The sequence below is a fragment of the Furipterus horrens genome, unplaced genomic scaffold (assembly GCF_987537825.1).
Source record: "Furipterus horrens unplaced genomic scaffold, mFurHor1.1.pri manual_scaffold_16, whole genome shotgun sequence".
In the NCBI taxonomy this organism is placed as follows: Eukaryota; Metazoa; Chordata; class Mammalia; order Chiroptera; family Furipteridae; genus Furipterus; species Furipterus horrens.
Genome location: NW_028327186.1, coordinates 12,967,104 through 12,987,573, shown reverse-complemented (window position 1 = coordinate 12,987,573; position 20,470 = coordinate 12,967,104). Strand labels below are relative to the sequence as shown.

The following is a 20,470-nucleotide window of genomic DNA, read 5'->3' as shown; positions in this document are numbered from 1 at the left end:
TGAGGAGTGAGACATCACAGGGTTTGTTGACGAAGTCATCAGCACCCCAGCGTGGCCTTGAGAGGTTGGCCTGGGTCTGGGGGTTGGAGGGCATTAGACTTGGTTCTGGAGGCTCTGTGAGGCCTTGGAAGGCTTGGGCCACTCTACGCGGCTCCAGCAGCGCGCAGACACGCAAGGCCCCCCGTCCTCTTCCTCTGCTTTTTTGTGAAACCATTCTCGGCGCCTCTTGCCCGCTGTGCGAGCTCATGAGTGAACAGACGAAGCGCTGTTTCAGTGGCAGCCCTTGTGCCCATGTCCTCGCGGCATTTACGCAGCACAGTGCGCGCTCCTGCTCCGTGTGCGCTTCCTCTGCCCCCTCCCAGGGCACCGTCCCCGTGGGTCAGGCGCACGATGGCGGCCCGCTGTGCCCGCACCGAGCGTCTGCTGAAGTCAATGCAGAGCTGAGGGCTGCAGAGGCGGGACGCGCGCTGGCTTCCATTCATGCGTTCCGCAAATATTTACCGAGCACCCACCCACTCGGCGCCGGGCAGGAGGCGCTCTCAGCTGCGCACTGCGAGTGTGCGGATCTGGCGTGGCAGACACGTAAGCACACCGTTTGGTACCCACGGTGTGGAGGGGACACCCCGGTGGGTTTCGGGCCCTTTGCACTCCGTGTACCCACATTCCTAGAGAGCAGTGCGATGGTGCCGCACAGGAGGGCAGCGAGAACGCGGGTGGCCCGCCAGGATGTCGCCTGGGGGTGGCTGCGGACCTGCGGGGTTTGGTCCCGCAGGGGGCTGCGGGGTGGGCGTGGGCGGACTACAAGTCCCAGGAGGCTCTGCGCGGGCTCGCCGTGGGCGTGGCGGAGGCGGGACTACAAGTACCAGGCCGCCTTGCGCGCGAGGGCGGGGCGGCGGGGAGGGTGCGGCCGAGGCGGCAGCGGCGGCGCGGGAGAGCGCCCGGCGGGGCGGCAGTGGGCGCGCGGCGGGGGATGCCGGGGCCCGGAGCCCGCGCGGACGAGGGCGGCGGCGGCGGGGAGGGCGCGGGGCTGGCGCGGGAGCCCGCACGACTGTGCGGCTACCTGCAGAAGCTGTCGGGCAAGGGCCCGCTGCGGGGCTACCGCAGCCGCTGGTTCGTGTTCGACGCGCGGCGCTGCTACCTCTACTACTTCAAGGGCCCGCAGGACGCGCTGCCCCTCGGCCACCTGGACATCGCGGACGCCTGCTTCAGCTACCAGGGCCCCGACGAGGCGGCCGAGCCCGGCGCCGAGCCGCCCACGCACTTCCAGGTGCACAGCGCGGGCGCCGTCACGGTGCTCAAGGTGGGAGCCCGCGCCCCGGCCCCCCTGCACCCCCTCCTCCCATCTTCCTCTCTCTGAGGCCGGGCGCCTTGCTTTCCCTCCTCCTCGCGCGGACTCCGTCCGCATCTCATGCCCCTCACCTGGCGGCCGCTCGGCGCCCCGGCCCCTTGCCTCCCTGCGCCCCACTCGGTGCGCCCCCACCGCGCGGCGCGGCCTCCCCGGCGCCCGGGACTGCGGGCTTGTTGACCTTGGCCGAGTGATTTCCCGTCCCGGTGCCGCAGCTGCCTGTTCCCTGGGCTGGGGGCGCGGCAGCGGGACCCCGGGGGCTGCTGGGCGGGGGTCCCTGCCGTCGGCGCCGCGCGGAGTGGGCAGGGACTCCCGGCTGAGGTCACCCGGCCCGCCGGCCAGGGCAGAGCCTGTGTTCTTGCTCCGTGTTTTGGCTGGAGAAGGGGGACTGGGCTGCTTCTGCCAGCAGGAGGGCTTCCTGACTGTAGCAGAAGAACGGGGGGTGGGAGAGGGTGCCGAAACGTGGGGTGCAGAGGCCTCCCCGGCCCCGGGGGTCCCACCCCTGAGCTCGGGTGGCCGCCCCCGCTGCCCGCCCGGGGCCGGGCTGCCTCCCCCGCGCTCCTCTCTCCCGCTGCTCCGCGTGTTGTAAGCTGGGCTTTCCCCGGAGCAGCAGGGCTGGGCTGGGCGCGCATGACAACTTTCTGGAAAGCGGGCCAAGTGCAGCGCCGCTTGGCCTTGTGAGCGCGGGGCTGTTCCTGGAACCGGAGCTGCGGCATCTGGAGCTGCTCCTCCCGGCGCTCTGACCGGCTCCCCATCCCGTCCCAGAGGGGGGGCAGGCGGCCTCCTTCTCCAGAGGAAGTCGGCAGGGTCGCCTGCGCCTCCGGCTTCCTCGGGAAGTGTTTGCATAAACTCGGGCTCAACCCCAGAGAGTGGGGTACGCCAGGGGAGGCCCATGGACCACCCCTGCTGAACAGCTCGCATGGGATTGCTTAAAGGGGCGTCAGTTTCTCAGGTGACTTTGGAGCCCTCTCAGCTTTTTCATTTCACCGCGTCTGAATAACGGAGACGTCTACGTGCGTGGGGCGGCGTGGGGCTGTGGATGAGCTTGAACCTGCCCCTGAGCCTGCCGCTCACGTGTGTTGGCCAACTTTTCTTCAGTTTGCTCTAGTGGAAACCCCGCCTTCCTCTTTAGGGGGTCGTGAGGGGTCTGATCCGCGTTACGGGAAGTGCTGGCACAGAGTAGAGACGACATGGCAGCTGCGGGAAACAATTGCAGTGACTCGGCCCAATAGATGCTTTGTTCATATAATGGAATATTACGCAGCAATGCACGTAAGGGATGGAGAGCTGTAGGTGTCAGTGTGAGTGACTCATAAAACCAGCAAGAAAACCATGTACAGAGCGACTGCACGCAGAATGATATTTCTGCAATGAGTGAAGAGCTGGTGTCAACATCTAGGCCGCGTGGTTCGTGGGAGACCTGCACGGGGCATGAGCCGTGGGTCAGGACGGGGGTCCCCCCTCGGGAAGAGAGGGCACTGTGAGTAGGACTGGGTGGAGGGCACCCCAGTGTTCGTTCTATTATTTTGTCCGTCTTTGTGTGTTTAGATTTCTTTTTTAAAAAGAAACTGATTTGCAGGTGGGTTACTGACTGTGAAGCTGACATAGCCACAGAGGAAGGCAGGACGCCGAAGGCCAGGGTCTGCTTTATAAAAACAAGGCAGCTGGACACACAGGAAGTCTCTGAAGGAAGGGGGCCCCCAGACGTGGGGTTTCAGAATGGGGGGCGCTCCAGGAAGTGGGCATTTCAGTGCACAGGGTTCCTTTGGAGCCCTGAGAAGAACATATTCATGGTGGTGAAAGTGGAAATGAGGGATTTACCTTCCTTTTCACCTCTCAGCTCCAGTGACTGGTTTAGGCTTCACTTCAGGTTTCCTCGGCCACAGGGGGTACCCTGATTTCCAAGAGGCGTTGTAGGTTAGGGGGGAAAAGCCCTGCTCCAACTTCAGCCAGTTGTATATGATCAAACAGATCCCTTTTCTTTTGACAGATGGGTTGAGAAGAGAAGGAAAGGAAAATCAGCAATTTGCTTATTGTCTTAGCATGTGTTTCTCATTTTAAAGAGTCTTTCCGCCTTCTCTGGAGAAGCTGTGGTTTTGTTGGGCCTTTACAGACATTTTACTGGTTGACTCTCAATGTAAGCTGATACTGGAATTTCTTGGTAAGCCTCTCCGTTGCTGAGCTCAGGGATCTGGTGCAGCGCCTTATTTTACAGATGTGGGAATGGAGGCCAGAGGGGGAGCGTGATTTGCCTGCAATCATGAATCCAGACTCAGACCCTCTTTGAAAGTAGAGGCTCTGGGAACAGGGAGCGTTCAAAATGCAGCACATCTGAGTGTATTATCTGTCCTGGCACCTCTGCCTCTTTTGACTTTGGAAACTAGAGGTTGTGGATGCGATGAGGTGGGGTGGTCTTCCTTCTGCTGCGTGCGTTTGTCCTTTTCACACAGCAAGAAAGCACCAGGTCCGCTGTACCAACCCACTCTTTACCAGGATGCTTAGCACTGGCTGCAGGACGTTTGGGAACCGCTGTGACGTTCAGGCAGGGCTGTCGGGGTGCCGTGGTGCTGGAGGCTGCTTTCTTTCTTTTTTTATAAAGATTTTATTTATTTTTAGAGAGTGGGGAAGGGAGGGAGAAAGAGAGGGAGAGAAACATCAGTGTGTGGCTGCCTCTCACACACTCCCAACTGGGGACCTGGCCTGCAACCCAGGCCTGTGCCCCGATGGGGACTTGAACCGGCAACCCTTTTGTTTGCAGGCTGGCGCTCCATCCACTGAGCCACACCAGCCAGGGCCGGAGGCTTCTTTCTCACTGAGCTTTACTGGATCTGAGTCTCGGGAGGCAGTTGGGGGTGACTGGCACGAAGGGGAGGAGAGCGTGTGGCTGACTGAGGGTGAAGCTCCAGTGAGCTGCTCCGCCAGGTCTGTGCAGTGTCTGGAGCAAGGAGCAGCAGCACCCTGTCAGCAGAGGAGCCTCCGCCACACCCCCTTCTTGAGGGCTTTGGGTGCTCCAGTGACCGTGTGCGTTGGTTCCTGAGTCACATGTGACCGAAGAGTCATGTGTTCCTACTCCTAAGCCACTTTTGTGGGGGAAACGCACATGTGGTGTGGAAATTGCCATCAGCTTCATGCCAGATGTCTGTCAGCCTGGGTAACCAGTGTGTTCAGTACGGGGGGGGGGGGGGTGTAGGGGACTGGGTTTCTTGGGTACAAGGTTCTGCTAAGCTGCCCTGCCTGGGGACATCTGCTCAGGGGCCTGGAAATACTGTCTTTTATGAAGATTTGACTTTTCCTGGGTGGTCACGGCTTCTGGATTAGGAAGTTCTGTAAAGGCCCGTACAGTATCGCGTGTGATGTCACGATGCCCTTCCATCTCCTGCTGCCCGGCACACAGTTCCCGTTATGGTGTAGTCTGCACCCGCTTCCTGCCCCCCGAGGCCCACGGTGTGTACCCTCACCTCCCAGCACAGCACCTGGCACAAAGCAGGCACCCGGGTAGGCGTTTGTTGAATAAGTGAACAGAAGTCGGTCACCCGGTAAGCACTGGCTTTGGTGTGAGCTGCAACCCTTCAGAGGCAATCAGCTGCAACTCTCACATATATCAGGTGGCATTGTCACCCCATGGCATGGAGGTGACTGCCACTCAGGTGCCAGCCTAGTATAACAGCATCAAGGATCCAAGAGGGATGGCTTAACTTGGTTGCGGCCGGTCCTGTATTTTCAGGCCTCTTGCATCCTGTGCCCGCAGTCTGGACTCTGAGGACAAGTAAGCGGTGGGCAGGTGTGTGCTGTCAGTGGCTTAGGTCTTGGAACCACACCATCCCCGTGACTGCTTTGCGCTGTTGTAGTGCAGAAACCAGCGTAGGGTGCTGTAGCTGGTCCTCCACGTTTTTGTTTATGGAAGCTGAAATTTCATGTAAGTTTCACACATCACAAAATATTGTTCTTCTGAGTTTTTACCCACACAAATGAGAAAACCACTCTTGGCTTGTAGGTGTAAAAATAGACAGTGGGTGAGTCGCGGCCTAACCGGGGCGTCTGCGAGGTGGATGGGGCTCCTTGGTCAGGCGCGTCTGCACACGGGCCCCTGGGTGACAGCCTGGGGCTCAGAACAGCATATGCGATACCTTCCCCCAAAGAGGGACCCTTGTCATTGAAGAAGTGACTCTCTGATGTGGGGAGGGGTGGTCGTTTGATCAGGAATTTTCAGTTCCTTAGAGATCCACGCACAGGGTCTCAGGGACCCATGAGCGATTTGCCTCCACGCGCCCGGGCCCGGCCCTCAGCGAGGCTGAGTGGCTCTCAGAGCGAACGCAGCGCGGAAGCGGTGCAGCGGGCGGTGGCGGTGCTTCCGACGAGCGTCTGCTGAGGAGCCTCGCTGCAGAACTCGGTGACGGGGACGCTGGGCGCTTGTCTGTGCAGGTCCCTCTGAGGCTGAGGTGGCCTCCGGGGACGTTGTGGGTTCACGACTGCCCAGTGACTAGGAGCTCACCAAGCAGCGCTGGAACCCCCGGTCAGCTGGAGGTCAGGACGGGGCTGCCCCAGAAGCGGGTCTGCTCCTGTGTGGGATTCAAGCTCCTTGTGGGGTCTCTCTGGGGTTTCCCACTGCACCCCTGTTCTTAGAGGAGCATCAGGCACGCATTAGGCGGACTCAGTGAATGCCTCAAGCCTTCCTTTTGGGGAGGGGGTGTGGGTTGCATGCTTTTGCGTGTATTCAGCAAATGTATTGAACATCTGCCATGTCGTAAGCATGATGCTATTTCTGCCGATACAGCAGCAACACTTTTTCCATTCATTGAAGAAACGACAGTGTTCAGACTTTAAAAATAGATTAGCACTTGGTCTAATCAGAGAATTGCAAGAGCTTTGGAAAAAGTAAAAATGTTGAGAGAAACCGTATTTGTCTGTAGTATGCAGCCTCAGGAGTCAATATCAAATGTCTGCCAGTTTTTCGATTCTGAGGGAGGTCTGGCCTCCTTCCATAGTAAATGAAGGGGAGGGGGAGTCTTGATTGGGATGTGGCCCCGAGCCAGAAATCTGTGCTCCGTGGAATAGTTCCTGTGGGCGTTGCGGACTTGGAGAGATCTGCTGATCCCTGAGACGCTCCCTGGGGAAGACTGGCTGCAGGGCGGGCCGGGTTCGGGGGTAATTGTGCGGCTGCTCAGAGGTCTGGTTCTTCTTGGGTCAGCAAGCTGTGCTCTCCATCAGGTGGACTCAGCACCTTTTTTCTTTCTTTTAAATTCTCACTCAAGGACATTTTTTTCCCACTGCTTTTACAGAGAGAGAGAGGAAGGGAGAGAAAGAGGAAAACATTGATGTGAGAGAGAAACATCAATTGGTTGCCTCCCACACGTGTGCTGACTGGGACTCGAACCTGCAGCCTTTTAGCTTACAGGGTGATGCTTCAGCCAGCTGAGCCACATTGGCCAGGGAGACTCAGCACCTTTTCCGCCTGTGGATGCTTGACCATTGGCTTCTTCAGCTTGACTGTGGGAAGAACTGGGCTCTGGTGGAGAAGCGGAGAGCCAGGAGGGCTTCGCCTCTCCCGGCCGTTTGCCAGAGCTGTGTGTGCCTCAGTGGGAACCAGTCAGCTTGTGGGAGGCTGGCCTGGCCTCAGATGCGAGGTGGGCAGGCCAGCGGCATCGGCGATGTTGATCTTGGCGGGTAAGAGGCATTTCTTGGCAGCAAGCCCAGTCTTCACGCCCCTTTCCAGCCCTCCGATCCGGGGCAGGCTGGGCCTGCAGGGGAGGTGGCCCGCCTTCAGGAAGGGATGCAGCCAGCCCGCCCACCATTCACCTCCCGGGTTTTCTGCGCACAGGTTGCGGGCAGGAGTCTAGTGTCGCCTGCAGCCTCAGGATGCTCATCTTGTTCTGCTCTGGGCTGTGATGGGGACATTGTCTGTGAGTGGCTCTGTGAGCTGGAATAAGGCCCTTGGCTTTGCTCCGAGGGAGGTTATCCCTGAGTGAGGACTGAGGGGCCCTGCCCACCCAACACAGTGAGGAAACCGGGTCCCAGGGCTCAGGAGCGGCGGCTCCGGCACCAGAACCTTTCCCAGATGCAGGAACAATATTTGACCGGTTTAAATGGAGCAGTTTGATGATATTTGCTGTGTAGTTCCCCTTGACGTTTTTAGTTGTTGCACGGAGATACTCAAATTGTACATGTGCCTATTCTGTGCGGCGGCACCGATTTAAGACCTTTTATCACCCAAAGCTTGGACATGAACAGTGGGGGGTGATAAAGTTCCAGGGCTTGCCAGCAGGAAGCGAGTGGCAGCGTTGGGAACTGCGGGCCCCTGTTTGGGCCCCGTCCGGGGTGCGCACGTGGCCCCTGTGTGAGTTCTCTCTCGCTCCTCTGAGAGCCGCGCCCCATGGCCTCAGACGCGAAGCCGCGTTGGAAGTATCACGGTGTGCCCGTCCTCCCCGTCGTGACTGACAGTGTCTGCGGCACTGAGTTGGGGGGCCTGGGGGAGCGGGAGGCGAGCCGCCGCCCTCAGGTGGCGCTCTGTGGTTTCGCTCTGCGCATCTTTGCATTTCGAGTTTCTGGGCTCCAGAGCAATGGTTTTGGGCCCGCTACCCACGCCCCACAGCTCCCCAGGGCCCTGCGGTTCTGTCCTCACGCAGCCCCTGGTCCCTGGTACTGCACCACGTGCTCACGTCCCCCAGGGCCGTGCAGAGGAAGCTGCTGGAGGTGCTGGCGTCCCTGGGGAGACAGGGTCTAGCGATCGCGGCCACCACCGCGTAGCCAGCGGGACTTGCACAGCCCCCAGCCTGCCACTGGAGCGGGGTGCGTGACCGAGCCGCATAGGAGAGCCCCTGGACACTGTGTGTGTGTGTTAGAGAGAGGAGAAGGGAGGGAGAGAAACATCGACCGGCTGCCTCTCGTCTGCGTCCAGATCTGGGATGGAACCTGTGGCCTTGCGCCTTGCAGGACAACGCCCACCCCACTGAGAGGCTCCGGCCAGGGCTTTCTTTATTTTTATTTTTAAAAGAGTTTATTCCTCTCTTCACCTGACACTGTCTTGAGACACCAGTCCTAATCCTACCGTAAAAAACTTTGAGAAGCCAGCATGCTTCCCAAACTGCCCTGTAAATTCAGGGTCGGGCCAGGCAGACTTCTGGTACCGGGTCCCTGCACCCGCCTCTCTGCTGGGTGGGGTCTGGGAAGCTGCCCCTCCCAAACCCCAGTTTCTAAAACCTCATGTTAAGTCAGTCATTCATGTGTCCTACTTTTTTTTTCTAATAATCTGAGTGAGAGAGAGAGAAACATGGATTTGTTGTTTCTCTTATTGATGCATCACTGGTTGAGTCCTGTATGTGCCCTGACCAGGGATTGAACCTGCAGCCTTGGGGTACGAGGACGACGCTCTAACCAGCTGAGCTATCCGGCCAGGGCTCGTGTGTCCCACTTTTAAGTTAAACAGCACTAAGCCAGAGCCGTGCAGTGAGACGTGGGCGGTGGAAACCTCTGCAGACCGCGAGCTGCGGCTGCAGGACTTTTATTATCCTGAACTGGTGAGCCGCGCACAGGCCAGGCGATCGATCGATCCATCGGGCGCCATAGGAATGCAGCCTGCGGTCCCGTGGAGGCCACGTGCTCCCTTCCTTCTGAAACAGCAGGCGCTGGGACGGGCTTCCACGTTTCCTGCCGGAAGAGCAGGCCCAGTGTCCTCGACCTTGTCTGGGTGAAATCTGTCACCCCAGTGGCTTTGCTGAAGCCAGGCCTCTCCCAAGCCCATGTCCTCGAACTTGGCATGTCAGTTCTGTCTGTTGGCCCTCTGCTAGTTCGTTACCCTAAGTTGATAATCTCTATTAAATTGTTCAAGCTAAAAAAGGTGTTAGCTGAAGAGGGGTCCAAGAAATGGCTCCTCTCTCAAGGTCTTTGCATTTTAAAAGAGAACGCTGACCTTTAGAGATGGCAAGACCTCCCAGACCACCACCTCCCAGGGCGACGAGGCCGCTAACCCTCCAGCTCAGATCATTCTGAAAAATGATGGTGGGGGTCTAAGTACTTGCTCAGTCTTTGGGGGGATTTAGGTTAGAATTTATGTAATTATTTTAATAAAGGATGTTGACGTTAAGGCCACAGTTTAAAAAGAGATGAGAACTTACCACGTTCACTGGAGGAATGGAGGGTCACGCAGCCAGGAGACTCTGTTATTTCCCCTCCCAGCGCCGGTCGCTGGGCTGAGACACAAGATTTCCAAGCCTTCCCAGGGAAAAATCACATGTGTTTTATTGGTTCTGGGCCACATCCCTTGAGGTGGTTTCCTGGCTCGTGATTTTGAAACACTCAAAAGGACACTTGGAACCTACCATTATTTATCAGTTGGGATTGTAGTCTATTTTTTTTTTTTATTAAAAAAAATTTATTTCTTGATGAGAGAGAGAGACAGAGAGACATCCCTTACTGATGCATCCTTAGTTGGTTCTTGCATGTGCCCTGACTGGGGATCGAACCCACAACCTGTCGTGTCAGGACGACGCCCTAACCAACTGAGCTACCCAGCCAGCGCCATATAGTCTTTTTTATCTGAGCTTTGTTTTGTATTATCAAGCTGCTTCCAACATTTCTGTACTTTTCGTTGCTTAGGGAAGAATTGCCTTAGACACGGCTCGGAAATCCAGATACCCGCCCTGAGGTGTAAGAACAAAAACCCCTTCCTTCTGAGTGGCACGTGGGTGAACTGCTTCCCCGGGTGGCGGACTTCCCTTCTGGACATGCACACCCCTCACAGGGGCTCCTCTGGCCCTGACTTTTGGGGCAGAGCCCGGATTTCACACCCTAAGCGGGTGTGATTTCACACACATGGCGTGTGGAGCAGTGAGTTGAGTGGTGCCGTCAGGGATCCGTTGGCCTCGTGGGGGGATCTTAGAACTGGGTCTTGCAGAGCAAACAGGAACTTGCTGGAGGTGTCCATGCAGCTGGAGTGGGGCCGCCGTGTGGGCGTGAGGCCCTGGCCCCGTGGGGTGTGGGGGCCAGAGCACTGTGCCCGAGGGCTTGGTGCCGGGAGCCGTCAGAGGTGCAGGCAGGGGACTCGTGTGTGGACTTGATGGCGAGCTGTAAGGAGAGGGTTTGGGTGGCGGGTACCAAGGACGCAGCACCAGTTCGGATGCTGCCGCAGAGACCCGAGGTGGCGGGCAGGAAGGTGTCCGGGAGCGTGAAGCGGACAGATGGACGGGGCTCTCTGGCCTGGAGGCCTGGTGATCCTCTGACGCTGGACAGGATCTCCTCTCCGTGCTGGGCTTGTTCCCGCTCCCTGCAGCCGTCACCAGGAAGGCCCTGAGAGCAGCGCTGCACCCTTCACAGCCCTGGGGCACGCCAGACCCGCCTCCCCACACATGCAGACGCCCAGCCTCGGACGGGGGAGGCGGTCCGGCCCAGGAACCCATGCACTGGTGGGGTTTGCCGTGGAGCGTGGGGTGGGGGGGCCGTCGGGATTTCACTCCCCGAGAAAAGCCAGAGAGGAACCTCTGATTGCTGCTGAAATGCTGAGAGCGTGGGTTTCGTCCAGGACGCGCACACACTTCTCCTTCTTCCCCTGAAAGCCCAGCTCTGACTTCCGACAGCGCCCGGGAGGCCTCGGCCAGGGTGGGCTCGCGTGTGACGGGTGCCATGCGCCCGGGGCCTCGGCCAATCTTGTGAGATTGTCACAAATGAAATTTGAGTTTATTGTCTTTTATATCATTACCTCGGTCATAACTCATCATACCTCCATTTCTTTCCAAGGTCTTAGCCAGTTTTCCTGATGCTGTTGTTTAGTAGTTAACGCTGTTCCCACAGACTTGACCTGAAAAGCCACGTAAACGTTTTACCCAGGCTCAGCCTGGCAGTCCCGTGCTCCTTCAATTGTTCCTGTAAACGACGCTTACCCAGCGGGAGGGCAGAGCCTTCAGCATCCTCAGAGGTGAAACTTCAGATGGATTTCGTGATCTCTTTGCCATCGTTTGAAGACCTTTTAGGATTTTGACCGGATTGCTTTTAGGTTTCTGTTGTGCATGAGGATTTCTCAGATGGATGCCTAGGCATCTCTGTTTTGATTGCAGGGGTGACCGTGTTTCTGCCTCTGGCGTAAAGGGCACCGTTTGCTCACAGGGCAGGGGCGTCTCACGGGCAGGAGCGGGCCGGGTCTCAGCCAGCACCGCGTCCCCGGTGTTGATGCCACATTGACGCACATTTGCCAAGTGGGTGAGCACACGCGTTTACGGCCATGGTGTTTTTCCATTTCCCCTCTTTGGGTCATTCTAGAGAGAGTCCAGCGTGCGCAGCTGTGGTCCCAGGAGATGAGCATCGTTACAGCTTCTGAAAGGTGCTGCCTTTTGCTCGATGCCCCTTCACCCGCCAGGGACCCAGGGAGAGCCGTTGTGCGGTGATGAGGAGCCTGAGGCCTGGCCGGCCCCAGCCCCAGCACTGCCCGCGCCTGCCCAGTGGGCCCTTGGCCAGAGCGTGTGGAAATGAGTGAACTTGTGACCAGATGACTTCACTGTGGGACTCTCCTGAGCGCCAGGGAGAGAGCGGGGCTGGGGGTGAAGGAAGTCCCCGGGGTCCCAGGAGAGAGACAGGTGGCAGGGAGGGGCCCGTCTTCCCAAGAGAGGCTTCTGGGTGTGGGGACAGAGGCTGTGGGAGCAGCCGGCTGTCAGGGGCCCCTCCCGGGACGGCGCCTCAGGGCAGCGTGGTCTGTCACCCCCAGACGTCCTCGCAGCTGTGCGGGGGCGGGGGGGGGGGGTGGCAGTTGTGCTGGGGTTTCAGCCGTCTCAAGGCCGTGGGAGGACCTGGCGTGAGGAGAGGATGGGTCAGGCCTTTCTCTGCTTAGCTGTGTCCAGGGCGCCGTGCTGGGCGGCAGGTCTGGCCTCCGCCATCCGGGACTGCAGAGCAGCGGACACCAGGGAGAGCCCCACCGCCCGGGAAGCTGCCCTGGGCCACGCGGCGCCCTGGCCGCCCGCTCAGAGGGCAGGGAGAGCTGCAGGCCGGGTCAGGGAGAAGCCCCTTTGGAGGTGGCGTTTGCCCTGGCCATTAGGGAGGAAGAGGAGTGGGCCGTGGTGTCCTGGGAGACTCAGGGTCTGGCCCCGGGAACCTTCAGACGGGTGACACCCGGCTTCCTGCTGGGCTGGCATCTGCGTCCCCTGGCAGAGCCGTGGGCTGTGGCCCACTCCGCCCTCCCAGCCGGAACGCAGCGTCTGTCCCGCCCCAGAGTCCGGGATCCAGCACTGACGGCGGGAGGGGGCCGGGACGGTTCACGGCAGCCCTGCCGCTGCCCCCCGGGTGGGTCGGTGCTTGGCGGATGGGGGGTGGGGTGGTCCCTGCAGCGGTGACCGGGTCAGCCGTCAGCAGCTGGATGCTGGCTCCGGGGACAAACTCCTGGGCTGTTCGAGGGTCCTGCTTGCCCCACTTCCAGACGGGGCGGCAAAGGTCCTGAAACCGAACCAGTCCGGCCAGATTCCTCCTTTCTGGTGCTGAGAGAAAGCCGGCATCGGCCTAAACATGACCCGCACACGGTGCCGTGTTGGCGGGGGACGTTGTCCTGGGTCGTCAGGCCTGTGCGGGGGGGGTGGCCCGCCCCGCACCCCGGGATCCCCAGGCCCCTTCTCACCCTCTGGGCGTCCCAGCAGCCTCGGCTCCACGTGGGGCTGGCCTGTCACCGTGACCTAGACAGCTCTGCCCCGTGCAGGCCCCACGTGAGCCGGGGACATACTTCTAGGGACTCCCACACCCGCATTAAGCAGGAGAGATCAACCGTGTAAATAAATGTTATCTAACCCCGTGTATCCAGAACACTTCACCACGTGACACCAGCCGTGTCACGCGTGCTCGGCAGCCACACATGACTGTCGGATGGGGCACCTCTAGGCGCCTTTGTCATGTCACAGTGGGCCCGGGGCAGCGCAGAGACTTGTTTCTGATTCTGCGTCCGAGAGGACCCAGGCGGCCTCTGCTTAAGGAAACGGCGCCACAGGGAGACGCGGAGGCCCCTGGAGCTGGTGGGGGTTGCGGGCTCCCCCGTGGGCCGCCTGCCCCGTGGCCCCCGCGTTTCTGTGCCGGGCTCAGCCGCGTGCGCACAGCGCCGGCCTCAGCAGCTGCCTGGCTGGAAGTCAGATGCTCTCCGTGGTTTCTAGATCTTTTTTTAAACGAAAGGAGCCCGTTAGTCACTGTCTCGAGGTGCTTGGCCCCCTTGTTGACCAGGTTTCTGTACCATGAATAATATGTCAGACATCGAAAGCATGTGACCCAGGAGGCTTTTGGCCCCAGGAACTTAGCGAGAGATGAGTAACGGGTTACTAATTGTTCCCTCGTTAGATCTGCTACTCAGAGGTGTAAAGGGAGGTTTTCTGGTACAGAGCACATCTTTCACCGTGCCGGCGTGGCAGGAGCCGGCAGGGCAGGGAGGCGAGGACTTGGGCCCGTGGGCGTGTGCCGCGCTTCTGAGCCCAAACAGAGGCAGAGGCGTGTGTGCAGGCTGTGGGGCGGGGAGGCCAGGGTCTGGGCAATCCCTGGTGGTCTCCTCTGCGCAATGGAAGTGGGACTCAGGCAAGGGAGCGGTGGGAGGACCGGAACACACGCGCTCTCCTCCGCGCTGAGGGCCGGGGGCTCAGCACGGGCCTGTGAGAGGGGCCTGGGCCCTGGTGCTGGCGCCGCGGCAGCTCCCAGCCGCTCTCCTCTCCCCACTGGGAGGTGCACGGCTGTGCCTCTGGCCCCGGGCACCACATGGGACTCCCCAGCGTCCTCGTGGGGCTCCTTGGGGCTTGTCTACAGCTCATTTTTTTGGTTTCCCTCCTTGTCTTGGTTATTTCTTTTTTTATGTACACGTGGTGAAAGTCCCTGTGCGTCACATACGATTCTGTGAGTGACAAGTGCGTGGACTCGTGTGCCCACACGCAGTTGGGACACACGGTCTGCTGTGCGCTGGCCCCCCGCACCCCACCGTCCCCTCGCCCCGGCCCTGGTGGCCGCAGGTTTGCGTCTGTGCGCATTGCTCTGCATTAAAACGTCCCGTCCATGGAGTCACACTGCGCGCAGCGTTTGGGGTCCGGCTCCTTCCACACACACCGTCCGTGTCGGCGGAAGCCACAGCTTGTTCTTTCTTGCAGCTCAGTGGGCCTCCACGGTCTTGGGGAGCCACAGAGCGTCTGCTCCCCGGGTTTTGGACGTTTGGCTTGTTGTCCATTTTGGCAGCGACGAGAGAAGCGTCTGATCACGGGCGCCGGGCCTTTGTGGCTCTGGGTCCGTGCCGGGCGGTGGGGCGGCTGGTCGCCCGGGCACCGTGCGTCTCTGAGGCACTGCCAGGCTGGTCCCGCAACAGACCGTCTGCCGGCGGGGACGAGGGTGCCAGTGCTCTGGGTCCTTTCCTTTAAAGGCTTCAATCAGAACACGTTTCAGCCATGGTAATGCATGTTCCTGCCGGCGCTGAATCGCGGTTTTCTCTGTGCGCTCTGCCCGGCGCCGGCGGGCTGTAAGGACCGTCATTTGATTTGCGCTGGCAAGGGCGGCGTCCGTGTGTGCGATCTGGTTTTGTGAGAAAGAGCTTCTAGGCGCTCAGAGAGAAAGGGCAACAGGAATAGCAAGCCTTCCTAAAACCTGCCGAGGAAAGTGTATTTTATCCTACTGTAATTTTAGAATTTAAAAAGATTTCTTATCATCAGAATAAATTAGTTACGTTAAAATTGCTGTTTGACTGAACAACTTGTAAGCCGGAGCTACTCATCTTGAAACTGAGATTTCTTTGACCTGTTCTCCTTCACGCTCCCTTTCGGGTGGCGAGGGCCTCAGGCGTTCCTCCCGGGGTACCGTGTTTAGGTCCCTCGTCTCCTTGGTGGCCGTGACACTTCCGTCCCCTCTCTCTCTAGGCTCCGAATCGTCAGCTCATGACGTACTGGCTGCAGGAGCTGCAGCAGAAGAGATGGGAATATTGCAACGGTCTGGACATGGTCAAGTGGGACAGCAGGACCTCCCCCACCCCTGGGGACTTCGCTAAGGGCCTCGTGGCCAGAGACACCACAGGTGAGTCAGAGGTGGGGGGACGCGCATCGGTTCCCGGTGTTCCTGTCGGACGCAGTCCCGCAGGTGAGCAGGGCCCCGGAATGGAATGAGAACCGTGGCGACGGCCCCTGTGAATGGGCAGCTTCTCAGGTCCCTGCGCGCCTCCACGCCCAGAACTGGACTCGAGGCTCGTGGTGGCCTCGGTTGTCCGGCGAGGCCACGGCCCGCGCCCTGCAGAGACGACGCCTGCGGGGGGCAGGTCGGGTGTGTGCCCTCCTGCGCAGTGGGCGGGGCCGACAGAGGTCCCCGGGTCTGTGCACGGGACGGCTTCCTCCCAGTCCTCTCCTGCCCCGACCAGGGGTGTTTCCTAGGAAGGCGCTAACTGTCAAACACCAAGGCCACTTCCTTCTGGGTCGTGGCATCCCCTTACTCACGGTAGCCCCTGCCTCCCGGCGGCATGTGTGCCCCCAGCTTGTTTGGGAAACAGATGGCTACTTAGACTTCTCAGCACCTTTTCCTGCAAACCCATTTTCCCGCCAGCCGAGTCTTTACTGGTCTAGTCTCTGCCCACGGGATTGCGCCCGCAGCCCCACTTCCATTCAGGCAAACCTCACATGGCTGTCCCGACGCTGAAAACCAGACACAAATAACCGTAACAGCAAAAGCCGGGAAATAGCTTTTTTCTTGCCTCACATAATTCTGCTTAGACGTGGTCTCTTTCGCCAACATCCTCCTGCCCCTTCTCCACCCGCCCCCCAGCGTCTGACGTCCCCAGGAAGCATTTCCGGTGCCGGCCAGAGGTGCTGCAAGGCCTGGGGTTTTCTTGGTAATCTTGGGGTTTTCTGTTGACAGTTTGACCCCGTAGGGGGGCCGCCCTCACCTTGCTGCCGACCGACACAGGAAGAGAGGCTGTGACGGTCCTGTGCGTGCCTCCCGGCCGCGCTGGGATGGTGATGCGGGCCCTGGCCGGTGACGCGGCCAGGCTGTGGGTTCCACCCCAGTCAGGGCGCGCGCAGGGAGCAACCAGGGAGTGCGCAGTGAGCGGGACAACAAAGCGATGTCTCTCTCTCTCTCTCAACCAATCAATGCAAATTAAAAAAATAAAAATAGAAAGAATTGTAATGCTTTGCCCACAAGAGGCCTGGGAGAAGCCAGCCCTGGGGAGGCGGGGGGATGTCGGTTTCACTTTCCGCCTCCTGCTTGCCCGGAGCCGGGTGCCCACCCCTGGGGCCGACCCTGCACCTGCTGCGGCCGGCCCCCCGCAGGGCAGGTGGCCACGTTCACGCCCTGCTCTGGGCTTTCGTGTCCCGACAAGTGAAGTGGGTCAAGGGGACTGCCCCTCCTCGTGGTGTTGGAACTTTCTTTTTTCCTTTCTTTTTTTTTTTTTTTTTTTTATCCTCACCCGAGGACATTTTCTCATTGCTTTTGGAGAGAGAGAAGGGAATATCAATGTGAGAGAAACATCCGTCGGTTGCCTCCTGTAGGCGCCCAGACCAGGGATCAGACGCGCCCAGAACTGGGATCGAACCCGCAACCCGGGCATGTGTCCTGACTGGGAATCGAACCCAGAACCTTTCCGTTATGGGACGATGCTCCAACCAACTGAGCCACAGTGGCCAGGGCTGAGCCCGTTTTTGTCTGTTTGCTGGAACTCCTTTTCCAAGTGAAACCTTAGGAGCCACCGCCACGTGAACGAGGAAGCGCCGCGGTGCACGCACGCCCTGTGACTGCAGCCGGACATTTTATGAGTTTCTGTCTCCGAGCTGCACCCTGCCTTAGGGCCACTCCTCCGTCTCCCTCTGTTGTCCCCTCAGCACCTCGTGCTCGGTAGGCGACGGTGGCTGGCACTGCGAAGTGGGGGCCGGGGCGGGTCATAACTGCTGGCCTTCCTGACTCAAGCTCGGGCCCCACGGCAGCCGCAGGCCTGTCTCCCACCCCCTCCTGCTCTCCCGGCTCGCTCAGACCCCCACTCTCCGCCGCCGGTGCCTCTCCTGGCCAGAGCCACGTTCCCCCGAGAGAAACCACCCCTCATGTCACAGCCGGGCACGCTCCCCGGGGTGCTCCCTCCTCCCCTGGCCGCGGTCCGGGGAGTGGCCTGCCCCCTGGAAGGTGTCCTTGTTGGGGACAGAACCTCCAGGGGCCCCTGCGACCTTCCCAGACACCCGCCGCCCCCGACACAGGTGGGAGCTGACACGTCTGGTTAGAAAGACGTTGTTTCCGGGCTGCTGTCCGGCGCTGCGTCCCGAGCGTGTTCACAGAGAGCCGAGCACTGGGCGGAAGCAGGTCGGTCGTTGTGGGGCGCATGCCTCTGCTCGGGGCAGTCCTGGCAGTCGGACACGTCCTTGTTGCGACTTCTAGAAAGTACGTTTTTATCGTGGGAGAGTTAAAACATGCAAAGAGAGAATAACACTATTACCCCCACGTTTATTAGGTAATTTCAACAGTTATTTCATAACTTGTCTCATGGAGACCCCTGGCTGCTAAACTCGGGGATTTTTGAAGCAAGTGACATGTTATTTGACGCCAGTGTTATGATTTGTTTGTTAAATAAGAAAATGTTGTTCTGAAGCAGGTCTTGGGTGTTAGGTAATTTCAACCTTGCACAGTTCCAACAGCTGCCTTGTAGTGTCACAGTGTGAAGTCTGGTCCTGTGACCGTACGGGGCTGCTCTGCTGTCCCGGGACGTGCAGCCTTGGCAGTGTCCCGTCCTGCCGATAGTAGCAGATGGGGACGTATTCTTAGAGAAAACGGGGGGGTGGTACGATCTGATTTGCACTTTGCTCTTTGTACCGAACAGTTTGCCTTGGAAGTTGTTCCTTATCAGACAGGTGAGCGGCCCTGGTCACGGGTAACGTCAGGTGTGCTGAGCTATGAGGCAACGGGGGCGGGGGGCAGTCTCCTCGATCCCGGGACCGAGGCGCATCCAGCCTCCCTCTGAGAAACGATGGCCCGCTTTAGACCCAGACAGTTGCAGAACGCCGCAGCCACCACAGAAGTTCCATGTGGTCTGTGGTAAAACCATACGGTCCTGCACCCGGTTTACACAGCACGTCAGCCTGTGTTGCCTGGCGGATGCCATGGTCCGCAGGCCAGCTTTGACCCCCTGACCTCTGTCTGCCTCTCTTTCAGATTTCGTTTACCCTCACCTAAATGCTTCTGCAGAAAAAGCCCGCAATGTCCTATCTGTGGAGACCGCCCCCGGGGAGCTGGTGGGAGCACAGGCTGCCAGTCAGCCAGCGCCCGGGCCCCCGAACTCCATCAACTTCTCCTTGAAGCAGTGGGGCGCTGAGCTCAAGTGAGTCACGGGAGAGCTGCGCGCACCCCTGAAACCGGGGGCCTGCTGGGAGCACTCACTGTGGTTTCGTGCACGCACTGTGTCGCCCGTCACTGCGGCCTCTGTCCCTGTTCCCTGGCCTCTCCCCTCGGGGTCAGCAGTGTCTGTACACGTCTGCACGCCTGTGGTTTTTCTGTTGGGTGGCGGGAGTGTGCGAGGCCTCCCCTCTCCGGTGCTGGGTGTCTTTGTGGTTTTGTGCTCCATGGAGACTCCAACTTCCTGCTGGAATGTACCTCAGTCCCCCAGAAGCAGTGGGTCCTTTTGAAGTCCCCTGGAAGCTCTGTCCGGTGGGATGAGAGCAGCCTCCGGGGGTCACGGTGGCAGCCAGTGTGTGAACGCGCCCTCGGCGGCCTTGGGGACGGTTCCCTCTGCTGCTCTCAGTGGGCTTGCTCCCCGTCCTCCTGCGCGGGGGACCTGGGAGCCCCTGAGACCTGCCCTCTCTGTTCAGCTCCTGTCCCCAGCGCTGCGCCCGTGGGCACCCCCAGGGTCCCTGCCTGCACCGGGGCCTGGACGCTCTCCAGGCAGGGCGCTGCGCTCCCCCCGTCGGTCCTCCCTCAGGATCACTGCCCTGTGCCGGCTGGCATCCCATACCTGAGAATCGTTGTTCCCTGTCCTTTGTTCCGTTTGTAAGTCTTTTTTAGGGACTGTAAATCTAGTCCCTCTTACTCCACCTTCACTGGAAGGAGAAATCTCAGCCTCGTTTTTAAATGTTTTACTGCAATGTTTTTAGCACACAAACACATATAGACTATAGTAATTGATTGCCTAGGTAGTCACTGCCCAGCTGTATAATTCTGTCCTATTTCTGCTGAATTAAAAGTAAATACAAATTAAAACATCACAGATACAGTTCAGATCCTCTCTTCTCCGTGATCCTTCACAGAGGTAACCAGGGTCCGTGTAGGTTTTTAAAAATACTGTACTACTTATGTATCTCTCTATAAATATCTATTAGTGGTATTATGTTGAAGACTTAAAACCATATCCGGTTGTATATCTCATTCTTTAATTTTTTTTCTTTTTTTCTTCAGCATTTGAAACACATTTATCCATATGATACACGTAGCCTTAGCTAGAGAGTGCATGCCACAGGGCAAGCAGCTGCGTTTCGCTCACTGGCGTACCCCACGTGGCTGGAGTAGCACCTGCCACACGGTAGGCGCTCAGGGAGTATGTGCCAGAGGAACGCAGTCATTTCAGATGGTGTGTCACCTGTGGCTGCATGAGTGTGCTTCCGTTGGGGTGTCTTCCTGTGGCTGCATGTTTGTTAGGCGCTTTTGCTCGTGAGAGGTGAGGAGTGTTCTTGTCTGTGGCCCCTGGCACACGCCTGCAGGACTTGGTCTGGAAACGCAGGGCCTCAGGGCGGACCCCGTGCCTCACCTGTGCATTGCCGCGTTCTCTCCGTGGCAGCAGCAGACATGCCCTCATCGGGGGGCAGAGCGTCCTCGCCAGCACTGGAGATGATCAGATCTTTTTCATTCTTGCCAACCCCATCGATGGGATGGGATGTTTTGTTTTACCATTGTTTTCAAAATAACATTTCCCTCTTTCCAATAGGAACTCCATGTCTTCTCTCCGCCCCGGAAGAGGGCATGACAGTCGGAAGAGTGTGTTTTATACCAGTGAGGAGTGGGAGCTGCTAGACCCGAGCCCCAAGGACCTGGAGGAGTCCACAGCCCAGGAGGAGCGCAGGAAGCAGCCGCCAGAAGGAGGCAAAGGTGTGGGCCTGGCTGCTGTGCCCTGTCCTCCCCGTGCTGCCGTCTCTGCGCCGCCAGAGGCGCGGGCACCCTTGCGGAGCAGGCATTTCCAGAAGACAG

At 59.1% G+C, this 20,470-nt stretch overlaps 1 protein-coding gene across 2 annotated transcripts in view; it reads left to right on the top strand.

Annotated features, from left to right (window-relative positions):
* The first annotated feature begins 934 nt into the window (after positions 1-934).
* Positions 935-20,470, top strand: part of TBC1D2B (TBC1 domain family member 2B) — a 31,391-nt gene continuing 11,855 nt past the window's right edge. The window contains exons 1-4 of one of the 2 annotated variants that reach the window (XM_090263632.1): positions 935-1,267; positions 15,187-15,340; positions 18,449-18,614; positions 20,211-20,371. In XM_090263632.1, the coding sequence (XP_090119758.1) occupies positions 971-1,267; positions 15,187-15,340; positions 18,449-18,614; positions 20,211-20,371 (778 nt within the window). In that variant the 5' untranslated portion in view covers positions 935-970. Of the gene's footprint in view, positions 1,301-15,186; positions 15,341-18,448; positions 18,615-20,210; positions 20,372-20,470 lie in introns of both variants that reach the window. The other variant, XM_090263630.1, reaches the window with a different exon arrangement.